Source organism: Fundulus heteroclitus, chromosome 11 (assembly GCF_011125445.2).
Source record: "Fundulus heteroclitus isolate FHET01 chromosome 11, MU-UCD_Fhet_4.1, whole genome shotgun sequence".
In the NCBI taxonomy this organism is placed as follows: domain Eukaryota; kingdom Metazoa; phylum Chordata; class Actinopteri; order Cyprinodontiformes; family Fundulidae; genus Fundulus; species Fundulus heteroclitus.
This window is the reverse complement of record NC_046371.1, coordinates 14,805,547-14,825,648: the sequence shown is the minus strand read 5'-3', so window position 1 is coordinate 14,825,648 and position 20,102 is coordinate 14,805,547. Positions and strand designations below refer to the sequence as shown.

The following is a 20,102-nucleotide window of genomic DNA, read 5'->3' as shown; positions in this document are numbered from 1 at the left end:
ACACGTCCCCTCTGTCAGGTGTTTTCCCCCAGTCCCTAAAAACAGCAATTATCAAACCACTGCTGAAAAAGAACAATTTAGACAAACTTCTACTCCAGAACTATAGGCCCATCTCAAACCTCCCCTTTATCAGTAAGATTATTGAAAATGCTGTGTTTCAACAATTAAGCACCTTCTTAACAACGACCAGCCGCTTTGACGTTTTCCAGTCTGCCTTCCGTGCTCACCACAGTACAGAGACTGCCCTTATCAAGGTGTTCAATGACATCCATATAAACACAGACTGTGGAAGAAACACCGTGCTGGTACTATTGGACCTCAGTGCAGCATTTGATACTGTTGATCACTCCATCCTGTTAGAACGTCTGGAGAACTGGGTCGGCCTCTCTGGTACAGCACTCAACTGGTTTAAATCCTACTTAAAGGACAGGGACTTTTTTGTAACAGTAGGTAACTTTACATCCCAGACGACAAAAATTATATACGGGGTTCCCCAAGGGTCCATCCTGGGTCCCCTCCTATTCAATATCTACATGCTCCCTCTTGCTCAGATAATAAAAAAAACATCAGCTACCGTTACTATGCAGACGACACACAGCTCTACATCACTATGTCACCAGGTGACTATGAACCAGTTCAGGCACTGAGGAAATGTTTAGAAGAAATCAATGCCTGGATGTGCCATAATTTCATCAATTGAATAAAAACAAAACTGAAGTAACAATCTTTGGACAAATAGAGGAGAGATCAAAAGTTAGCACACAGCTTCAGCTGCTTCAGCTAAAAACCACTGATCAGGCCTGAAATCTGGGAGTAGTGATGGACTCAGACCTGAACCTTCAAAAGCATCTAAAGACAGTTACAAGGTCGGCTTTCTATCACCTGAAGAACATTTCTAGGATTAAAGGACTAATGTCTCAGAAGGATCTGGAAAAACGAATCCATGCGTTTATCTTTAGTAGAATTGATTACTGCACCAGTGTTTTCACAGGTCTTCCTAAAAAGTGGATCAGACAGCTGCAGCTGATGCAGAACGCTGCTGCCCGCGTCCTCACTAAGACTAAGAAAGTAGAGCACATAACCCCAGTTCTAAAGTCCTTACACTGGCTCCCTGTATCTCAGAGAATATACTTTAAAATACTTCTGTTAGTCTATAAATCCCTAAATGGCTTAGCACCTAAATACATAACAGACTTGTTATCAGTGTATCAACCATCCAGACCACTAAGGTCTTCTGGCTCCAGTCTACTCCACATACCTAGAACCAGAACTAAACACGGAGAAGCAGCATTTAGTTCCTATGCTCCACTTATCTGGAACAAACTTCCAGAAAACTGTAAAAGTGCTAAAAGCCTGAGTTCCTTTAAATCGAGATTAAAAACACATTTGTTTAGGATTGCCTTCGACTGTTCTAGTTAAACTGTTTTACTGAAACATCATTAGTTCAACTTTGTAGCCCAACTGTTTTTAATGTTTGCTTTTAGTTTCTATTTTTCCATGTTCTATTTTGTTTCTACATTTTATTCCTACTTGCTTTTATTCTGTTTTTTCCCCTGTATTTTAATCATGTTAAGCACTTTGCATTGTCTCTGTACTAAAATGTGCTATATCAATAAATTTGCCTTGCCTTGCCTAAAGCATTAATCAAAGCAGCCAAACCATTGTAAAAAGAAAACCACAAACTATGCCGATTAAATGGTAAATGGACTGAACTTATATAGCGCTTTTCCAGTCATGCTGACCACCCAAAGCGCTGTACACTATAGCCACATTCACCCAGTCGCTCTCACTAACGCGCACACATTTATACACCGAGACGCAGCTCGGTAGGCAATTTGGGGTTAAGTGCCTTGCCCAAGGGCACATCGACATGTGGCAAGGGGAAGCTGGAATCGAACCCACAACCTTCTGGTCGCCAGACGACTACTCAACCTATCAAGCCACAGTCGCCCCTGAGCCACAGTCGCCCCTGAGAACACAGCAAACCTGACCAGGAGGTGCTCTGAGTTTTTACTTTACTGGAGTCTGATTTGATAATATTCATTTTAATTCATTTTTACTAAGAGATTATATTTCAGTCAGGTTGTCACTGAAAGACTACATTTCCCAGGATCCCTTTTTCCCCACGATCATGGAGCCCCTGCTTTGCTAAAGGCAGAAAGGCGACTAATTCTCTTTTTCTGTTCTTCTCGTTTACCGATTTGTGTTGTGCACCATTTAAAGTCTTATTTAAAGATGTAATGCTTGCGTACCTGATGTCCCATCCATTTTTGTTTTCTAAGTGGATTTACTAGAACCCTCTGGAGGAGAACAAAACTGAGCTTTTTGCTCCACATATGAAAAATAACACTGTAAATCATCCTGAACACACTGTGCTCACAGTGAAACATGGTGGTAGTAGCATCATGCTATGGGGGTACTTTTCTTCTGCACGGACATAACAGGACAACCAAATTGGATAGAACTAAATACAAGATAGCTTTGCAGTCAGAGGCTTCAAGAGACTTGAAGCTCACGTTCTAGCAGAATAACAACACAAAACATACAGTCAGAGCCACAATTAAAATGGTTTAGCACATAGTCACGTGGTGGAATGGCCCAGTCAAGGTCTACACCTAAATCTGGGTAAGAATCTGTGGCAAGCCTTGAAAGTCGGCGTTCACAGACACTCTCCTTCCATCCTGATCAACTTTAAGCCATTTTTCAAACAACAATGGGCAAAAGTTGCAGTTTCTAGATGTGCAAAACTGGTGGAGATGTAAGACTTGCAGCTTTAAGTGTTGGAAAATGTGGGTCTACACAGTTCTGACTCAAATGGGCTGAATACAAATGCACATTACGCTTTGAAGTTTACGGTTGCACTGTGAAGAAGAGGAAGAGCTAATGAACATTTTTGAACGGCACTCTACGCAAATTGTGTACTTGCCTGAAAATCTAGCAGTGCGTCCAGTTGGTTCTGTATGACGGGCAAAGTCTTGATCAGTTTCTCTGTGTTCATGGTGCGCATCACACCCTCAGCCCTGAAACAAACACACAAACACGGTGTGCAACAGAGGAACATTCACATGCACCGTGCGCGTCATCGCTTCGTGCGTGCGAGAGGCGTACCCTCTCTTCATCTTGGTGAAGTCCACTGCTGCTAGTCTGTAAGACATGGCTTTTTCATTCAGGTATCGACTGTAGCGTCTTATAAAGGTTGACATGTTGTACCCTGGGGAGTAGGAGAGTACGAGAACGATTACATCTTATTTGCGTCACAAGATCCCATCGTATTTTCATTTGCTTACCAGCTTTCTCCGCTGGATCTGTTAAACTAGCTACCACTCTCTACTGCTTTAGATTTATTCACCTATTTTACCTCTTGAGCATGCAATCACACGCTGAGCACTGTTTCCGTTTTCTCAGCAACGTTCGGCACCTTCTTGTATCAAACAAAGAGACCCTTTTTCAATCCCAGATCTTTTGAAACGGGCTCTGAATACCGGCTTATTGATGGTGTAACAGAGCCAGGGAGAGTCCGACAGAAAGCCGTTTTTGTCTGACGTACAGCACTGCTGAGTCTACAAACAGTCAAATGGCATTAAATCACCTTGCAGTGCGGCCTTATCAAGAAAGTTGTTGAGGTTGAAGAGCGTGTTTCTGGAGGCAAGGTACTGCATCAATCTCTGATGGAGGAGAAACAGACAAAACAAAGAGGACAAAGTTAGTGATTTATCTCCGGTATCAAGTTACGTCCACAGAGACGCGCGGCTGTTGCCGAATAGAAGCGTCTCTGCACGAGTTTTTAGTTTAGCGGAGCTTAGCTGGAACAACATGAACACGTTTATAAATGTGAAAGATAACATTTAGATAATATAATGCAGAGGATGCGGCCATTTGTAAAGTTTAGGACAACCCACAACAGCCTCACTGCAAAAAGGGAACAAAAAGTAAGTCAGATTTTCTTGAGATTAATGTATTTTTCCTTGATTTAAGCAGGTAAATAAGATAAGATAATTAGATATCCTGCACTTGAATTAACATGATAGAGATGAAATGTTCCTATTTTAAGTGCAAAATCTTATTCCAGATTGGCAAATAGTCTTATTTACCTGCTTAAATCAAGGAAAAATACATTCATTTCAAGAAAATTTGACTTACTTTTAGTTCCCTTTTTGCAGTGGCATGTTTTTGGAAGAAATATGAGCGCATGGACATTTCATATCAATTTCAAATAAAAAAGGTAAAACAAAAACACAGAGGAAAACAAAGAAAATACATTCTTTTGGATTTTGCTAACCTGCACAATTTTTTTTCTACTTAAAATGGGTGAAATGACACACGAGCGTATCATCAGAACAACGTCAGAACTTTAGTTAGGTGTGCTCGTGACTTAGATCTTCAGAAAGAGGCTTATGGGTTTGATAACGAAATACGAGATCTCTAAGGAATTTGAAATCAGTCATTCCACTAGTTAACATCTACATCATCTGGAGGACATTCAAAACAACTGCCAGTGTGCCCAGCTCTGGCCATACAAGCAAGTTAAACCTCAAAGCAGGTAGCGAGATGCTACAAAAGAGACGACTGTGGGCAAAGTTAAAGCAGGAAACTCCTCAGACATTAATATATATTGAAAGAAATCTTAATATCAAAGTAAATATTTTATTAACCATCCTAATTTTTTTCACGACTCTACGTGTGCTGGTCGATTCTTCCAGTATCAACCATTAAAGGAGCTTGCATTATTGGGGGCCGAGGAGGGGCTCTTGTGGGAAAACTCAGAAATCCTTTTTGTTCAGCCGGCCGTGGAAAATCACTGCAGGAATGACGTTTGTTTTCAATTCTATTGTTTTAGGGGTTTTTTTTCTATGAAAAACTCAAATAATAATAAAAATAACAACAAAGAAACAAACTGTAAAAAGTAGTATCTTTTTACCGTTTATTTTTAAGGTGACTGATTGTACACTGACAAGCGGGCTGAATGTTTCTCGATTTGGACTCTTTCCACCTCTAAAAGAAGATTAGCTGACGTCCTTTTGCACGCACAAAAGGTGATTGTATGTGTCACAGGAAAAATGACCCTCCTTGGCTTTTTTTACCCTGAACAAAAGCCCACCTTACCCCATATTAACACGTGCTTATCCAGGCTTGCTGTGTCACATGACTAATTTGCTAATATCTAAAATTATGGACACAATAAAGCCTTACTGCCTCCACAGATTATCCCTGAAACTCCTTTTTTTTTTTAAATCTCAGAAACACATTTAAACTATTCATAAGGGGCATGGAAATCAACCAGCGTGGGTTTAGTTAAGAAAGAGCACATCAGAGGTTTAAAGATGGCCACTTTACAAACTCTTGTAATATTGGAAAGAAAAAAACAGATGTAGTGGTGTTGGTTTATTTTGCATGTTAAATCAGTGGAGTAAGGAAGTAGTGTTGTTTTAACTCTGCATTTATATTTACTGAAATCTACATGGATTTTGAATAAATTCATAAAATCTTTTGTGTTTTTGTAAAAAAAAAAAAAAACATCATGCAGGACTCTGAAAGTGAAATAACAAGCATGCACTGGTCAGACCAGCTGCTGCGTTGCAACACAAACACTGTATAGTTGAGAAAATAGCAACTCTAACCAAACAACATTATGCAAAAATGTAGAGATTTACAATTTAGAATCATATATTGCAGTTTCTTCAGGATCCAAGTTTTTTTGTTTTTTTGTTTTGTTTCATTTGCCTGAAATTTGTTCTGTGAGGGACCTTGGTCTGATTTGCTCCTATAAAAGAAATATTTTTCCCTGTTTCTCCAAATTCAGTTCGCTGAGGAAAGGAGAACATAACAGGACTCAGGACAGGTGAAATGTTGGAGGAGGAGTCTAAGTGTCATCTTATGTTGTGTAACCTATTCACAGAAGCAGTGGTAATGGATTGGGAGCCAGTAATTTGGTAAAAAAAATGAAATTATATAATCATTCCTTGTGTAAAATATTTTTTCTACTAAATAAATGTTGTCAAATTGAAGTTCAGAGCTTTCCAAAAATGTTCAGCAGGGTTTTATGCTGCAGTAATAAAAGATTAATTCATTCATAGGGTTTATTTTTTTTTACACATATTTTACCAAGAGTACCAACATTTTTTTTTAACATTTTTAAAAGGGAACCCAAAAATAACATAAAATGCTGCATAAAATAATCAAATGTAATAAGAATGGATCCATTTAGTTATTAAAACCTGTCAAAACAAAAATAAATATTGGTAGCGACTTTTTGAAATATGAGTTGGAAACGAATCCAGCGCTTTCCTGAGGTGGTACTGAGGGCCGCCTTTATTTTACTTCATTTGACAGAATTTATCAATAGAGACTGAAGACATAATAGAGCTTCTTTTCATTCGCAGTTCTTGTTGGCAGTGATGGAAACAGCAATATTTTAATATCAAAAACAGATTAATTTAGCATTCTTATGTCATTTATCTTCTTACCTACCAGCAACCTTAACCGCTAACACCATTCATCTTCATCTCCATGGAGTAATACAATGGACCTTAAATCGTATCTCTTTTATAGACTGTTTCGGTCCTGAATCCTCACCTGGTTCTATCCCTGTAAATCCAGCTGAAAAAAGCCGGGCTCAGACAGTTTAAGCAGCCCTTACAGATGTTCAAACCATCGGGTCACAACCAGAGTCACTAAAAGCTTCGCTGTTTGCATGCTCTCAGAGAGTCATCGCCCTCCAGGTAATGTCTGCCGTATCCTTTCTCTCTCATCTGATCTGAGCGGCTCATCATTTAACGGCCCTGATGTTTGCCTCTTGTTGATTGCGTAGGGCAAGCAGCCGAGCGAGGCGACTTATCACGCTGGCCCCCCGAAATGTCAGCGGGGATGCTTCATCAGTCCGTATCGGACACGAGGAAGAGAGGCAGAGAGAGAGAGAGCGAGCTGGAGAGATGCTGCAGCTGCCTACAGAGCAGCAAGTCCGGCTTTTTTTTAGGGGGGGATCCGTAAATTAGGATCTCTGAGCAGAAAACATCAACGTATGTTTCTCTTTGAAGAGCCTCAGCGAATACACGCTCAATAAATGTATTATTTAATGTAATTAAATGAAAAGGACACTGTGTTCGTTAACACAGAATAATCTATGCTTATGAGAAGGAAATCTCTTTGTTTTTATTTGTGAATCTATCCCTACAAGGTGTACGCACTCCGGTTAAAATGGCAGGTTTTTTTGGAACGTAAAAATAATTAAAAAAAGACTTTTAAAAAACATCCTCTCACATTTTCTCTGTCTTCAATGAGCCGTCTGTCACGTACGATTCAACTCAAAAACACACAAATGTGTGAGGAGGAATAGACAGAAACGTTGCAATCACTCAGACACATAACCCTAATCTGGTCTGGGACCAGCTGTTGATATTTTTTTAAATATGACAGGTTTGGTAGCGGTAATGCCAATAGGGATTTTTTTGACAGATTATTAAGAAGGGTATAAATCATTTTCAACACGCCATTTTTTTCTAAATAAAATGTAACTGAAAATAACTTTTTTTTCCTTAATTGATGCTGCTTTTATGGTTTGATTTTCTTTGGAGAAATGCCTGTCTCGTCAGAAAGAAACTTCATGGATGAATGAAAATAATGCCGGACTTATGAAAGATCTGTGGTTTAACAATTATTTGTACAAAGAGCCCTTTTTGTTTTCTACGCAGACTCTGGCTTTAGTTAAACGATGCAAATGAGCAAACACCAGGAAGACTGTAAGAGCACACGTTAGCTTCTGCTAGTCTGATTCTCTGTAAGTGATATCAAACATAAACCAAATGCTGATGCCTCAACAAATTACTAACTGAAGGGTGAAAACTTATGCAAACACGTTAGTACTTTATTTTATTTATTTTTTTGTTACATGTCCTCTCCTATTTGTTTGCTTTTCAGTCACATTGAACAGGATATATGAATCATTAATTTCTTAAATCCCAAAAAGCCTGACATTTGAACGAGTGTAGTTATGAGAGAGACTATAAATATGAACATGTCTTCCAAAATTTACATTTACAAAATAAAAATGTTTGCCCAGTTAAAAAAAAACAAACACATATTAGATCTTATTTTTACCTTTGAGATGGTGCGTCCCTGCATTGATATGTTTAGCTTACCTCACTGCCGTACATCATGAGGTGGTGTGTGGTGATGAGCGCTTTGAAAACCACAATCCAGCTGTTGCTCGTCGTGCGCTCCAGCAGCGTGTCTGCCAGATGGGGGATGCTGACATTCAGCTCGTTGGTGCAGTGGATCAGGTCTGAGGAACACCAGACATAAAAAAAAAATAAACAAATTATTCCAGTGAACAATCTGAGCTTGTAGAAATGAGGCCAAGAGCTTCTGCTGGCTGATTTAATCACTCCTTCCTCGCTGTCTGCTGACTTAGTGTGTATCACGATTAGCGGAAAAAAACAAAACTGGTAAAACCTTCGAGAGAAATTCATATTTTCTTGCAGTCGCATAATCACACTCTGTAAAATTTAGAACAATTCAATCTTGATTTGTTCATTTAGTGAGGGGAAAGAAACCTTTGTTAAAAACCTTATTCGTTTTACTACATCACAAGTTGTAATCACGAAGGTGTTATGATCCTTAGGTTTTTGTGTTCAGGGATAATTTTATATAAATCTCTTCATCACTTTCCTGTTGTTTATGTTCTATAGGTGTTGCTTTATTAGTTACTTACTTTAAGTGTAGTTTTATACATTTACACTGCAAAAACGGAACTAAAAATAACTAAAATGTTCTTAAAATCAGTGTATTTGTCCTTGATTTGAGGAGGTTAATAAGAAGATTTGCCAATGGAATAAGATTTTTGCACTTAAAACAGGAGCAACTCATCTCCATTGTCTTATTTCAAGCGCATTATATCTAATTATCTTATTTTAGGGGTAGAGATACTCATTCTATTGGCAGATAATTTTATTTACCTGCTCAAATTAAGGATAAATGCACTAATTTCAAGAAATTTTTACTTATTTTTAGTTCTGTTTTTGCAGTGTATACATTGCACTTTGTTCCCTGTGTCTTTTTGATTATTGCTCTTAGATCTGTGGTGATCTTCCCCTTGGTTTAATGTTTCCTTCTGTCTTAGTTCAGCTCCTCTGTATTAATTAGTCTCCTTCCTTTAGTCTCCCTGCTCACCTTCTGCCTCAGTTGCTCCTCGTTATCCTTTCAACGTCATTCTCCTCACACCCCTCAGTGTTTAAGTTCGCTGTGGGCTGTTGTTCCCAGCTGAATCCTCCCATTAATTCTCGTTACTCCACTCGTACTTTCTGTTTGCCCGCCCGTTCTTCTGCAGCACCATTAACTTCTCACAATGCACGTCCCTCGTTCCTGTCTGCACTTGGGTCCTACTCATATATATGTATCATGACAGAAGGTCATTTCCACCCTATACAATTCTTGTCAAATAAATGTGTTTGAAAAATCTGTATGTATAATCCTTTTTAATTATTTATTTATTTATTTATTGCAATGTTACATGTCTAAATAAGGTTAATTATTCCTCCGTGCCTTCTTCCTTTGGATGTTAAAGTGCATAGAAGCCTATTAGTCTTAAATATTATTCTAAATGAGAAAAAAACAAGAGAGTATGTTATTCAAGTAAGGCAAAGCTGTGTTGCTGTTTGGCTCACAAGGCCTTTATAAGAGCGATTACACAATATCTGGACGCCAAATGTTCGTTTGGGAGTCATGCCAGGAGAAAAGTATTTTCTGTCCTACCATCACAAACATATTCACAAGGAGTTTAGTTTGATCTACAGGGACTTTATCGGGCTTTGCTGAGATAAACCTAACATCAATCTTTTCAGCAACAATGGGTGTATCTGCTTTAAAACTAAAGATTATTTCATAGAAGAGCTTCTTAAGTGCATTGTTAAGTATGGTGGAGGAGCCGTGATGCTAAGGGAACCTTGTTAGAGTTCATGGATCTTTGAAATACTAGGACCATTTGATAAAATTGTATGTATAGGTGTGTTACGCAAAAAACAAGAATCTAAACAATATGGTCAAAATCAACGTAGATAGATTCAAAATCAACCTTCCTTCAGAAATACTATAGATTAAGCTGAAGTGAGCTGAGGAACAGAGGGCACAAGCTGGGACTTATGATTTGGAGGAGAAATTGTCCAAAATGCTCAAAGATTCCTCTCTGAATGCTCCAACCTTGTGAATGGATTTTTGTTCAGGGTAAGATTATGCTACAGTAGTAAAATATAAATTTATTTGAATGCCTCTTACACGTTTTCACCATAAGTTCCACCGCCTTGAATTACTGAGTAAAAGCAGCAGCTATGAAAAAAACACAAATTTATATCTTCGGGGAGCCCTGGATCTATGGAGTAAGGCGGTCCGCTGGGATTCACATCGACTGCTGCATTCATTTTCACCAACTCAATAACTGCACACAAATCCAATAATAAAACAACAATTTTAATAAGAGTAACTGTGCAGGCAGATGAATCAGAACCAAAACCCCGTTTTCCACATCCCCATTATGTAGCTGCAGTGCTGCAGAGCTTTCCAGCCTATTCCACTGAAATGTTTATAGAGCAAGTCGCAGGATCTAATTTGTTCCATTTCCAGACACTTGTTTAAACAGATAGGGAGTAATGAATGAGAATTTGCCTCTGGAGCATCCTTGTTAGATTGGCTGAGATAAAATTCAACTATCTAGAGTATAAATTTCCCACTTTGAGGATATGTGAAACACATTTCAACGGGCTAACGGCGGCATGTTGTGCAGGTCTTTTGCATTCAACGGTTTGTTAAACACCAGACTAGTTTGTGTTTATATCCTGACGAGTTGATTCAGGAGAAACATTTGTTAAACACTGAGTAATGTTATTGCGAAAAAATATAAAAAAATCACATATACTGCATTGCAAAAATATTAATACCGCTTGACCTTTTTCATGTTTTTGTCACATTATGACGACAAAAATGTATTTTACTGGGATTTTATAAAAGCCCTACATAAAGAAGAACATAACTGTGAAGTGGATGGAAAAAGTGATGCATGTTTACACTGCAAAAATAGAACTAAAAATAAGAAAAATCTTCTTGAAATGAGAGTATTTTTCCTTGATTTGAGCATGTAAATAAGATTATTTGCCAATGGAATAAGATTTTTGCACTTAAAATAGGAACAATCCATCATCTTAATTCAAGTGCTGTGTATCTAATTATCTTATTTTAGGGGTAAAAATACTAATTCAATTGGCAGATAATCTTATTTACCTGCTCAAATCAAGGGCAAATACATTCATTTCAAGAAACTTCTACTTATTTTTGTTCTCTTTTTGCAGTGTATGAATTTAGTTTTACATATAGAAGGCTAAAAAGTTCCCATTTAATCTGATGCCCTTAAATAAAGCCCAGAGCTACAAAAAAAACTTCAGAAGTATCCCAATTAGCATGAATGAGTATAAATAGAGGTGGTCTGTGAAGCCTGCAGAGGTTTGTCAGAGAAAATCAGTGAACAAACCTCTTGAAGATCGCATCAGACGGGTCAGGAATAAAGTCGTGAAGAAACTAACAGCTGGGTTAGGTAACAAAACAATACGTCAAGCTTTGAAAGTCTCACAGATTAATGTTTCGCAGAAAAAGAAAGAGTTTATCTAGAAGGAGTCAGAGGAGCAGCCAAGAGGCCCACTGTAACTCTGGAGGAGCTGTAGGGACCCGCAGTCCAAGCATTATAATCTTTGGACAGGATACCCATCAATTGCACTACTGAAAGAAAGCCACAAGAAGTCCCATTTATAGGTTTCTACGAGCCATGTAGGGAGGAGAGGAAAAATGTGGAAGAATGTGCTGAGGTCAGACGAGAGCTAGGGTTAGGTGTGTCGCAGAAAAGTAAAACCGCCCATCGCTCCCCATCCGATAAAACTGAATGTGAACTACTTTGCAAAGGATTTGCTAAAAGTTCAGTCTCTAGATGTGTAAGGCTGGTAGAGACATACTCCATAAGACTCTCTGCTGTGATTGCAGCAAATGGTAGTCATATAGAGTATCAACTCAGTGGGGCTGACTATTAATGCAACGCTGCAACATTCAGATTATTTTTTATTTTTTTGTAAAGGCGTTTTGAAAAGCCTCCATCTTAAACTCATGCAATGGTTTCCATCGGTCTGACATGAAATTTCAATACATGCTGTAAGGTAACATGACAAATATGAAAAAGTTTAAGGGGTGTGATTACCTTTGCAAAGTGCTGTGCTGACAGTTTTTACCAGTCACCATAAAACTGGGTCAGACTGCAGGAACTGTGGCCCAGATTCTTTATGGATTTTGGCAAAAGAAGTATGCGTGGCATCTGTTAAACCCCAAAGACGTTGTGACTCCTTATGAAACGGCACAGGAGCGCTCTCCTTATATGCATGTGCCTTTACACGTCTGCTCAGTTATATTATTCTGATTTTCTAACGCACAGCAGTGGAACCACTCTTCATTTTTTTCCTTGACCTTGTATTTTTTTTGTTTTCGTACGTCTCTACTGGAAATTATGATAAACGACCTGTAATTTAACGAGACTGTTGGATGTTGTGCAGCAACATTACCTGCAAATTGTCATCTAGTCTTGGACAATTTCTGCAAAATCATTAAAACTGAGACAGAAGAGAGCATCTATTGAACATTAGATCCATTATCAGGTAATTAACCCTTTCAGCATTTGTCAAGTTTAACACATAAATGTAAAAGGTATCATATCGGGGAAAACAGGATAAAAACATTACACTGCACAGAGGGTGAAATGAAATAAGAGGCCAGGTGGAAGCAACAACCCCCAAAAGAGAGATTTTGTTGAGTTATTGAGGAAATGTCAAATAGTTTCAGAAGCAAACTGAGGTTATCGGGGCTTTCTGACACCGGCAGATGTCTTCGATGCTTCCTAAATCCCAGGCTACGAAACATTCCTTGCACGTACCATGGTTCAAAGAACACACAAATGATACCCCAACAAAACAGACGCCTGTTTAGCCTTTTACCCTGACAATCGGTGTAAAAACCTCCACAGGAACCACATACTCAATAATAGTAAGAAAACAAACAAACATCCATTTTGATTTACTAACACATTTGCGTTTACCTGGCTGGCCATAACAGATTATTTATAATTTATTCAGTTAGTGTATCGGACTTTCACTCTGCCGCATATTTGGCTTGACATTTGTCCCCTGCTTAAAGGGCAAATATCAGTCAAAGGTCTGAATGCCTTTAGCATCTGGAAGAAGGCATATAAAATGATCTCCGGTTCTTACATGTTGCAGGTTATAAAACTCATTTTAATATCAAAAATAACCAGAGCATCTAAAAAAAAATACAGTTTTTAAATGGCCACTTCATTTATCAAGGGTGGGTGAGCTATCCAAACCAACCTGGGGTGTGACTACCTTGTTAAAAGCTTAAATATCTTTAAAAAAAAACATTTTGTGGGTTGAAATATCTCAAAATGCAACACATCAGGCCCTGATCTAAAGAGAAATAAAGCTAGTGGCATCTATCAGTCTGGATTACAGAGTCTTTTCTGAGGTTCTGGGACTCCAGTGAACCACTGGAAGAATCCTTATACTCAGATGGAGGAATCACAGAGGACCTTCCTGAAAGAGGAAGGTCTCTTTAAATCTAGCGTAAAATCAACACCATTTAAAACAAAACACATCAGTCCTAACATCAGATATGGTGGTTGTGGTGTGGTGTTCCTTCTTGAGGACCTGGACAACTTGTCATAATTAATGGAAGCAGGCTTTCAGCTTTCTACCATAAAACCCTGTAGGAGGATGTCATCAAGCATCATCCTTAGGCTCAGGTGTACATGGGTTAATGCACCAAGACGTTGAACCATAGGCTCCAACAAACCAAGATTATATTGTTGTATTTAAGTCTGGAATTGAATCCAAGTGGGATGTTGCGGCGTGAATTTAACCTGGTTTATATATATAAAAAAAAACTATTCTGCAAAGAAAATTTCCTCCAGAGCAGTTTAAAAGACTGGTTGCCAGTTTTCACGAACGCTCGATGGCAGGTGTGTTTTTCGCCGAGATTGGCACAACCTGTTATCAGGCGAAGGGAGCAATTATTTTTCCTTCCACACACAAAGCTAACTTGGTTTGGATGGCTGTTTTCCCCTCAGTAAATGAAATCATCATCTAAAAAGTGCTTTTTTTGTATTTACTCAGGAGGTAGAAACGCGCGTGGAGACTTGCCACATCTGGCGTCTGCTTTTACTCATTCGCTCACGTCGTCGCACTTCTCATGCTATAGCAGACAGACGTTTTCTGCTCCGAAGCTCTGATGCACAACCTGGCGCAGTCTCACAGAGACAAAGTTGACAACCAGCCGCTGAAGCGAGTAGATTGCTGCTGACACACCGCTTATTTCCCCAGGGGGGGGAGGGGATTGGTCAAGACTAAAATCAAGAGTAAGGAGCGTGAAATCTCCAGGTATCCAGAAAAGCAATTTACTTCCAGGTTTTAATCAGCAACTTTTTGCAGGAAAAAAAAATCAAACGGCAATGTTCATTTTTGCACGTAGCTGGCTAGGACTCCATCCTGCCTACGTACCGTTCAATCTAAATTACAACAGTTGTTCTGTCAGGTATTTTCATACGTGATGAAACATCAGCTGGGATTTAACCGCCAGCGTGTGACAGTGCAAACAGCCAGAGGGATATTGATTATACGATGGTTGAGACGGCTGAGAGCCCACAGCGCACGTTGGAAATCATATAAATAAATAAAAACTCGATTAGAAATGGTATCGATGTTATCAGCGCCAGGCGGCGTGCGGCTCACGGTTCTGGAAATTCAGGACGCGCTGGACGCTCGTCAGGACAAAACAGAAGGCCGCGGTCTGTGAGAGATTTCTCCTCATAAAGAGACTTACTGTAAGAAGCCATAAAACTTTATTCAGTCCGCTTTAAGACCTTGGCTTTAGATGGAATGGAGAAATATCGAGGGTGTGAAATCTACTGAAAAGATGAGGTCATTAAAATGACACACAGATGTGGGAGTAAGTGGTGCCAATTTAAGAGCGCCTGCGAGGCGAAGCGTCGTCATCAACTGGGCTTTTGTTCTTCGCTCCTCAAACCTCAGTGTCTTTGCGATGTGTTTTTGCCTTATTTAGTAATCGGGTTAAAAGCATGGCGAAAAGAAAAGAGCCCTTGACGGCGCACTCCTCGCTTATTGGCACCCCCCGCGAAGGCTGTGTCAAAATAAAGGAATCTTTCATTTCAGTCGCATTAATGTCGCACTGAAAATTAGCTTTTGATGTTAGCATTATGTTAGCAGCGTGGAAGAAAGTCCTACGTTGTGACGTAATTGCTTTAAAGCAAAATCGTAACTGGCACAAATGTTGGCGGCACCGCTTTGAATACTTTGAACAACCCTTTATTACACATTGGACGACACTTATTCTTCATTTTAAAAGGTTAGAGCAGTTTGGGGACCAGGAGAAAGGTTGGGATTTTTTTTTGGTGTTACTGTGTAGATTTGTCCCAACGTTTGGCCGTAATCATCACGTTGGAAAAGCCAATAGCTGGTTTTACAAGATTGTTACTTAAAACGTTGCGGTACTTCAAAGCGTTGACCATTTCATGCACTCTAGCAAGAGATCCAAGAACCTTCGGATGCAGAACAGACCCACAGCATCATAGGTTCTCCACCGTACTTAACAGTAAGCCTGGGATTCATCCTGTGTTTAATGCCACGCCCATCCGAAGAACTAAACCTATAGTCTCATCTTGCTAAAACATATGCTTCTGATAAAAAAAAGCTCGTGTAGCTTCCTTTTAAAAAATGCTTTAGTTAGATTTAGTTGATGATGCCCCCAGATTGTATTATAAAAGCCTTCTTATGTGCAAGACTGGGGGTTTCTAGTTCATGCTGCGTGTATCTACAGTGTCCTACACAATTTGTGTCAACCCTGAGAAAAGTTGTAAAGAAAATGAAAATGAATCATTTCATTTAAAAGCAAAATCTGAAACTAAATGGAAAACATCATAAAAATCGAACTTTTCATTTCTTAATATATATACAGTGAGGGTAAAAAAAAAACACGTTACGAATAGCACACTTATTGGAAGTCGACAATTCATTCAAATCAAATCTAATCTTGTTTCTTTTTTATTCATATTGCGTTTTTAAAAATATTTTCATTTATTTATGCTTCACACAGAAGCCCATTTCTCGTAGCCACTCTTCAAAATGGCAAACAAAAGAGAACATGCCGTTCTAACGAGGCCGACGCGTATTGATCTTCATACGCATCTGCAGGCCTAAACTTGCCTTCAAAAACTTCTAAAAAAAAACTGTAGCAGGAACAAAAAAAGACCCGAATCTGTTTAGCCAGACGTTTACCGTCGGAGGGAAGAATCTCAAAAGGGTCGCTGCTGTCGGAGAGCTCCAGCGCAGACTGGCTTCAGTGGGACACTAAGTCACCAGAAAATCCTTTTAAAGGCTTTTCAAAGCTCTCCAACAGAGATGCCTCAAAAGCTAAATTGTCGCGGTTCAACTTTCGTGAATTTTTCAGGATTAATTTGGGGAAACGTATTATTTCTCGGGGGCTGCACGGTAGCACTGTTGCCTTGCAGCAAACAGGCCCTGGGTTCTAGTAGGTTAATTGGTCTCTCCACGTTGCCCGTAGGTGTGAGTGTGTCTGGCTGTCTGTCCTGTGTGTCTCTCCGTTGCTCTGTGACGGACAGGCGAACCGTCCAGGTTGTACCAGCCCCTCCGTCACCCTGCAAGTGAAACCGGTATGGGCGATGGATGGTTATTACACTTTTTTATATAATGTTGACCTGCAGCTCTGATCTACGTCTCTCAGACCACAAAAGTTGCAAAACTCTAAGCTTAAACACTTAATTCTGTACAAAATATACGCTGAGATTTCCCTACTCTGCACCTTCTTGTATGAGCCGATGTGACGAGTGAATTTCTCCATTGTGAGATCAATAAAGACTATCTTATCTTATAGAAGGGTTGCTCTGGTCAGATTTAGAAATAAACCCCTGGAGTTGTATTTCTAGTTTTTAATTAGCTCCAAATTCTGTTCTCCACATTCATTTTGTCTCACCTTCTGGTTTCATTCCCACCAAGAGCTTTTTCCAGGCCGTTCCATTATAAAGTGTCGCTTTTTAAGACCTTGTTTACCAGGCAGCGCCGGGTAGAAGAAGAAGAAGAAAAAAAACAACTAGAATGCGGCGACGGTAGCACAAAGAGAGCGTGGGTATCGCGTAAGTGAAAATGCAGACCTGACATTGCTCACGTATGACTCATCCGAGTCTCCTTTACAAGAAGTTTGGCTGGTTCTTTGTTCGCGCCGCCACCAAGGTCCGCTCAGGCAGTCGCAGGTTCAGAACCACTGACCTCCTCATCACGAATACATTTCATGCTGCCTTTAACATTTCACGCTCGGCGTGATACACCCTGCCTTATACAAGACAGGCCCCTTCAGTTGGAAATAGAAAGTGTCTCATTCTCAAAGTACAAACCAGCTAAACAAGTACTTTAGTGCAGATTAATGGAACCAGGGAGGGTTCCAGAGTTTTCTCTCTCCGAACAATAAAAAACTCTCGTATATGCTCCTTGGAGCACTCCAGGTGAAACTTTTTTTTTGTCCTTGACAACAGTTACATGAAATCCATTGTAGAAACTGTAAAAGCTTTGCTTTAATTTTCTGAACACTCCCACTCATGACAGGCACTGAAGTGGGCAGCCTTCTACAAATTAATATCTGCACAGCTACAGAGTGCTTGAAGATTTGCCAGAAATGAATCTAATTACTTGAGGCACTTCGCCTGATATTTTTTTTCCCCCCCTAGCATTTATATCAATGTTTTATTTGAAGTCCTCCATTGAGCGAAATTCGTGTAATCAAAGCATCCAGCAGAAACCTTCAGCTTCTATCCGCAAAACGACCGCCTCCCACAAAAAAAAAAAAACAACAAAAAAAAAAACACCCTGCTAAAATCCCTCCTAATTAGTTCGAGCAAAGCATTGATTAAATCAGAGAAGCAGTAATTACTTATTGTTGCACCAATGCTTTTTGATGATTTTCAGTCATTATCGTGGGTTTTTGTTTTGCTTTGTTTGTTTGTTTTTTTTTGTTTTAAATAGAGGCAAAGCAATACAGATGTTAGAACGCCCGGTGGCAAACCTCCCTAAAGGGGCCCACAATTCCCAGCGTCTCCGCTGTGGACACGACTGAGTAATGTGTTGCCAAACTTGCCGGCTGACTGGCTGGGCGTGCAGCTGGATGACTGACTCTCAGGCTGTTTGGCTACTTGCCTCATGGTGTCTCTCCGGCTGATTTATCCACATTTTCCTCCAGATTAGCCATCTCACTCTTTTCTCTCTCTCTCTCTCTCTCTCTCTTTTTTTTTGCAGGCTGTCTGACTCTCAGCTGCGTTGATTAGATGTGCTCTCTATTGATCATGTCAAGTGATTGTAAAGAAGAGAAATATTGAAAAGGCTACCTAACCTAATTACAGTCCCTGGTGATCCATCCTTTTGCGCAGGTACGGTCAAAACCGGGAATCTATGTGTATAACTGGTGATGCTATGTCGTTCTGCGCTAGGTGCCATGGCCTGTAGGGTGCTAAAAGACTAAATAGAGCAAAAAAAAAAAAAAAAAGTGTCATTTGTATCGCTTATTTATCACCTACTCAGCGGGAACAGGCGCCTCCTGCGGTGTAAAATAAGGCTGCACACAGAGAGCGGCTGATGATGCTGAAGTTTCTATCTGATTGCATCTTTTGTTTCTGCTCTAAATCAAAAGGGCCAATCTGTGTCTTTTAGGAGTCGGGGTCGCTTTTGATCGTCTCTGATTCAACGTCGTACTTAGGCTGTTTAAAACTTAGCTTCATTGTTCCACGCTGAATAGAGAGTCTGTTAAACCGAGCTGGAGAAACTTTAAAACCCATATTTCTGTTTGTGATAAGAGGAAAGAAAACACACACACACACAAAAAAAAACATTTAAAAAGCTTTGGTGGCATTTAGATGACCTTATATTGGCACAAACGTGAGAAGGGCTATATGTAGACTAGATATGGGCTGATACAAGGCCAAAATGGTGTGATAACCTTGGGTAAAAAATACCAAGATATTACAGTATTTGCACATAAAAAAGAGAATGAATGACATTTTGAACAGAAAGGCAACATTTTCTCCTACTGCTGTTAAAATACATCCAACATTTATTTCTGATTTTGAGACCTAAATTATACACTACCTGTGTTTAAGCGCTTATTGCTCAGATTGCTGTTACCTTTTGCTGTTCTGGTCTTTCAATAGTTGCACCTGTGTTAGTGTTTATTAGTAAAGGTTTATAGGTAGTAAAGGTTTATTAGTAAAGGTGGTTAATTAGTGTTTATTAACAGACAAGCTGCTTGTAGATATTGTATAGTATTGGTTTAAACATGTAACATTAGACTAACAATGTTTTCTGATAGCTGAAAAGCTATCTATCTATCTATCTATCTATCTATCTATCTATCTATCTATCTATCTATCTATCTATCTATCTATCTATCTATCTATCTATCTATCTATCTATCTATCTATCTATCTATCTATCTATCTATCTCAGCTCAGTAAATTCAGATAAATCTGTCCATTTAGAGGGATTAAAATAATGCCATAAAGTCAGATTTTTACTTCGTAAATCATTTTAGGGAAGCCATAAAATACTTTTCATATCGTGATATAGAATGACTATTTGACAAGACACTACTCTTGCCAAATACCGATGTCCTCTCAAGGTTTTTGAATAATCTCCTACAGTTTAATTAATGCATTATAATCAGCTGTTAATGCTTCATAGATTGTTTGCAGTTGTCTTAATAACTATTTATTAGCCATTTATAACAGCCTTATAGTAAAGTGGTACCTTTGATGTACCCCTTTAACATAAAACTGCTGTTATTCAAGGCTTTAAGTGGTTGGTTAATAACTAAGCCTTTTACATTTTATAAACTACCAGTTAGCAGTTTTATGGACGTTAAAAGAGATTATTTGTTTAAAGGTTATTGGGCTCTGGTCACTTTTAATTTAACGCTCACCTTTAGAACAATGCTCA

The 20,102-nt window shown here is 39.1% G+C and overlaps 1 protein-coding gene across 4 annotated transcripts in view; it reads right to left on the bottom strand.

The window, feature by feature from the left end:
* Positions 1 to 20,102, bottom strand: part of LOC105916240 (phosphatidylinositol-binding clathrin assembly protein) — a 48,620-nt gene that overhangs the window by 26,315 nt on the left and 2,203 nt on the right. For all 4 annotated transcript variants that reach the window (XM_021309554.2, XM_021309552.2, XM_012850631.3 and 1 more), the window contains exons 2-5: positions 8,136 to 8,278; positions 3,590 to 3,665; positions 3,109 to 3,211; positions 2,927 to 3,020 (exon numbers count right to left, since the gene is read on the bottom strand). In XM_021309554.2, the coding sequence (XP_021165229.2) occupies positions 2,927 to 3,020; positions 3,109 to 3,211; positions 3,590 to 3,665; positions 8,136 to 8,278 (416 nt within the window). The remainder of the gene's footprint in view (positions 1 to 2,926; positions 3,021 to 3,108; positions 3,212 to 3,589; positions 3,666 to 8,135; positions 8,279 to 20,102) is intronic.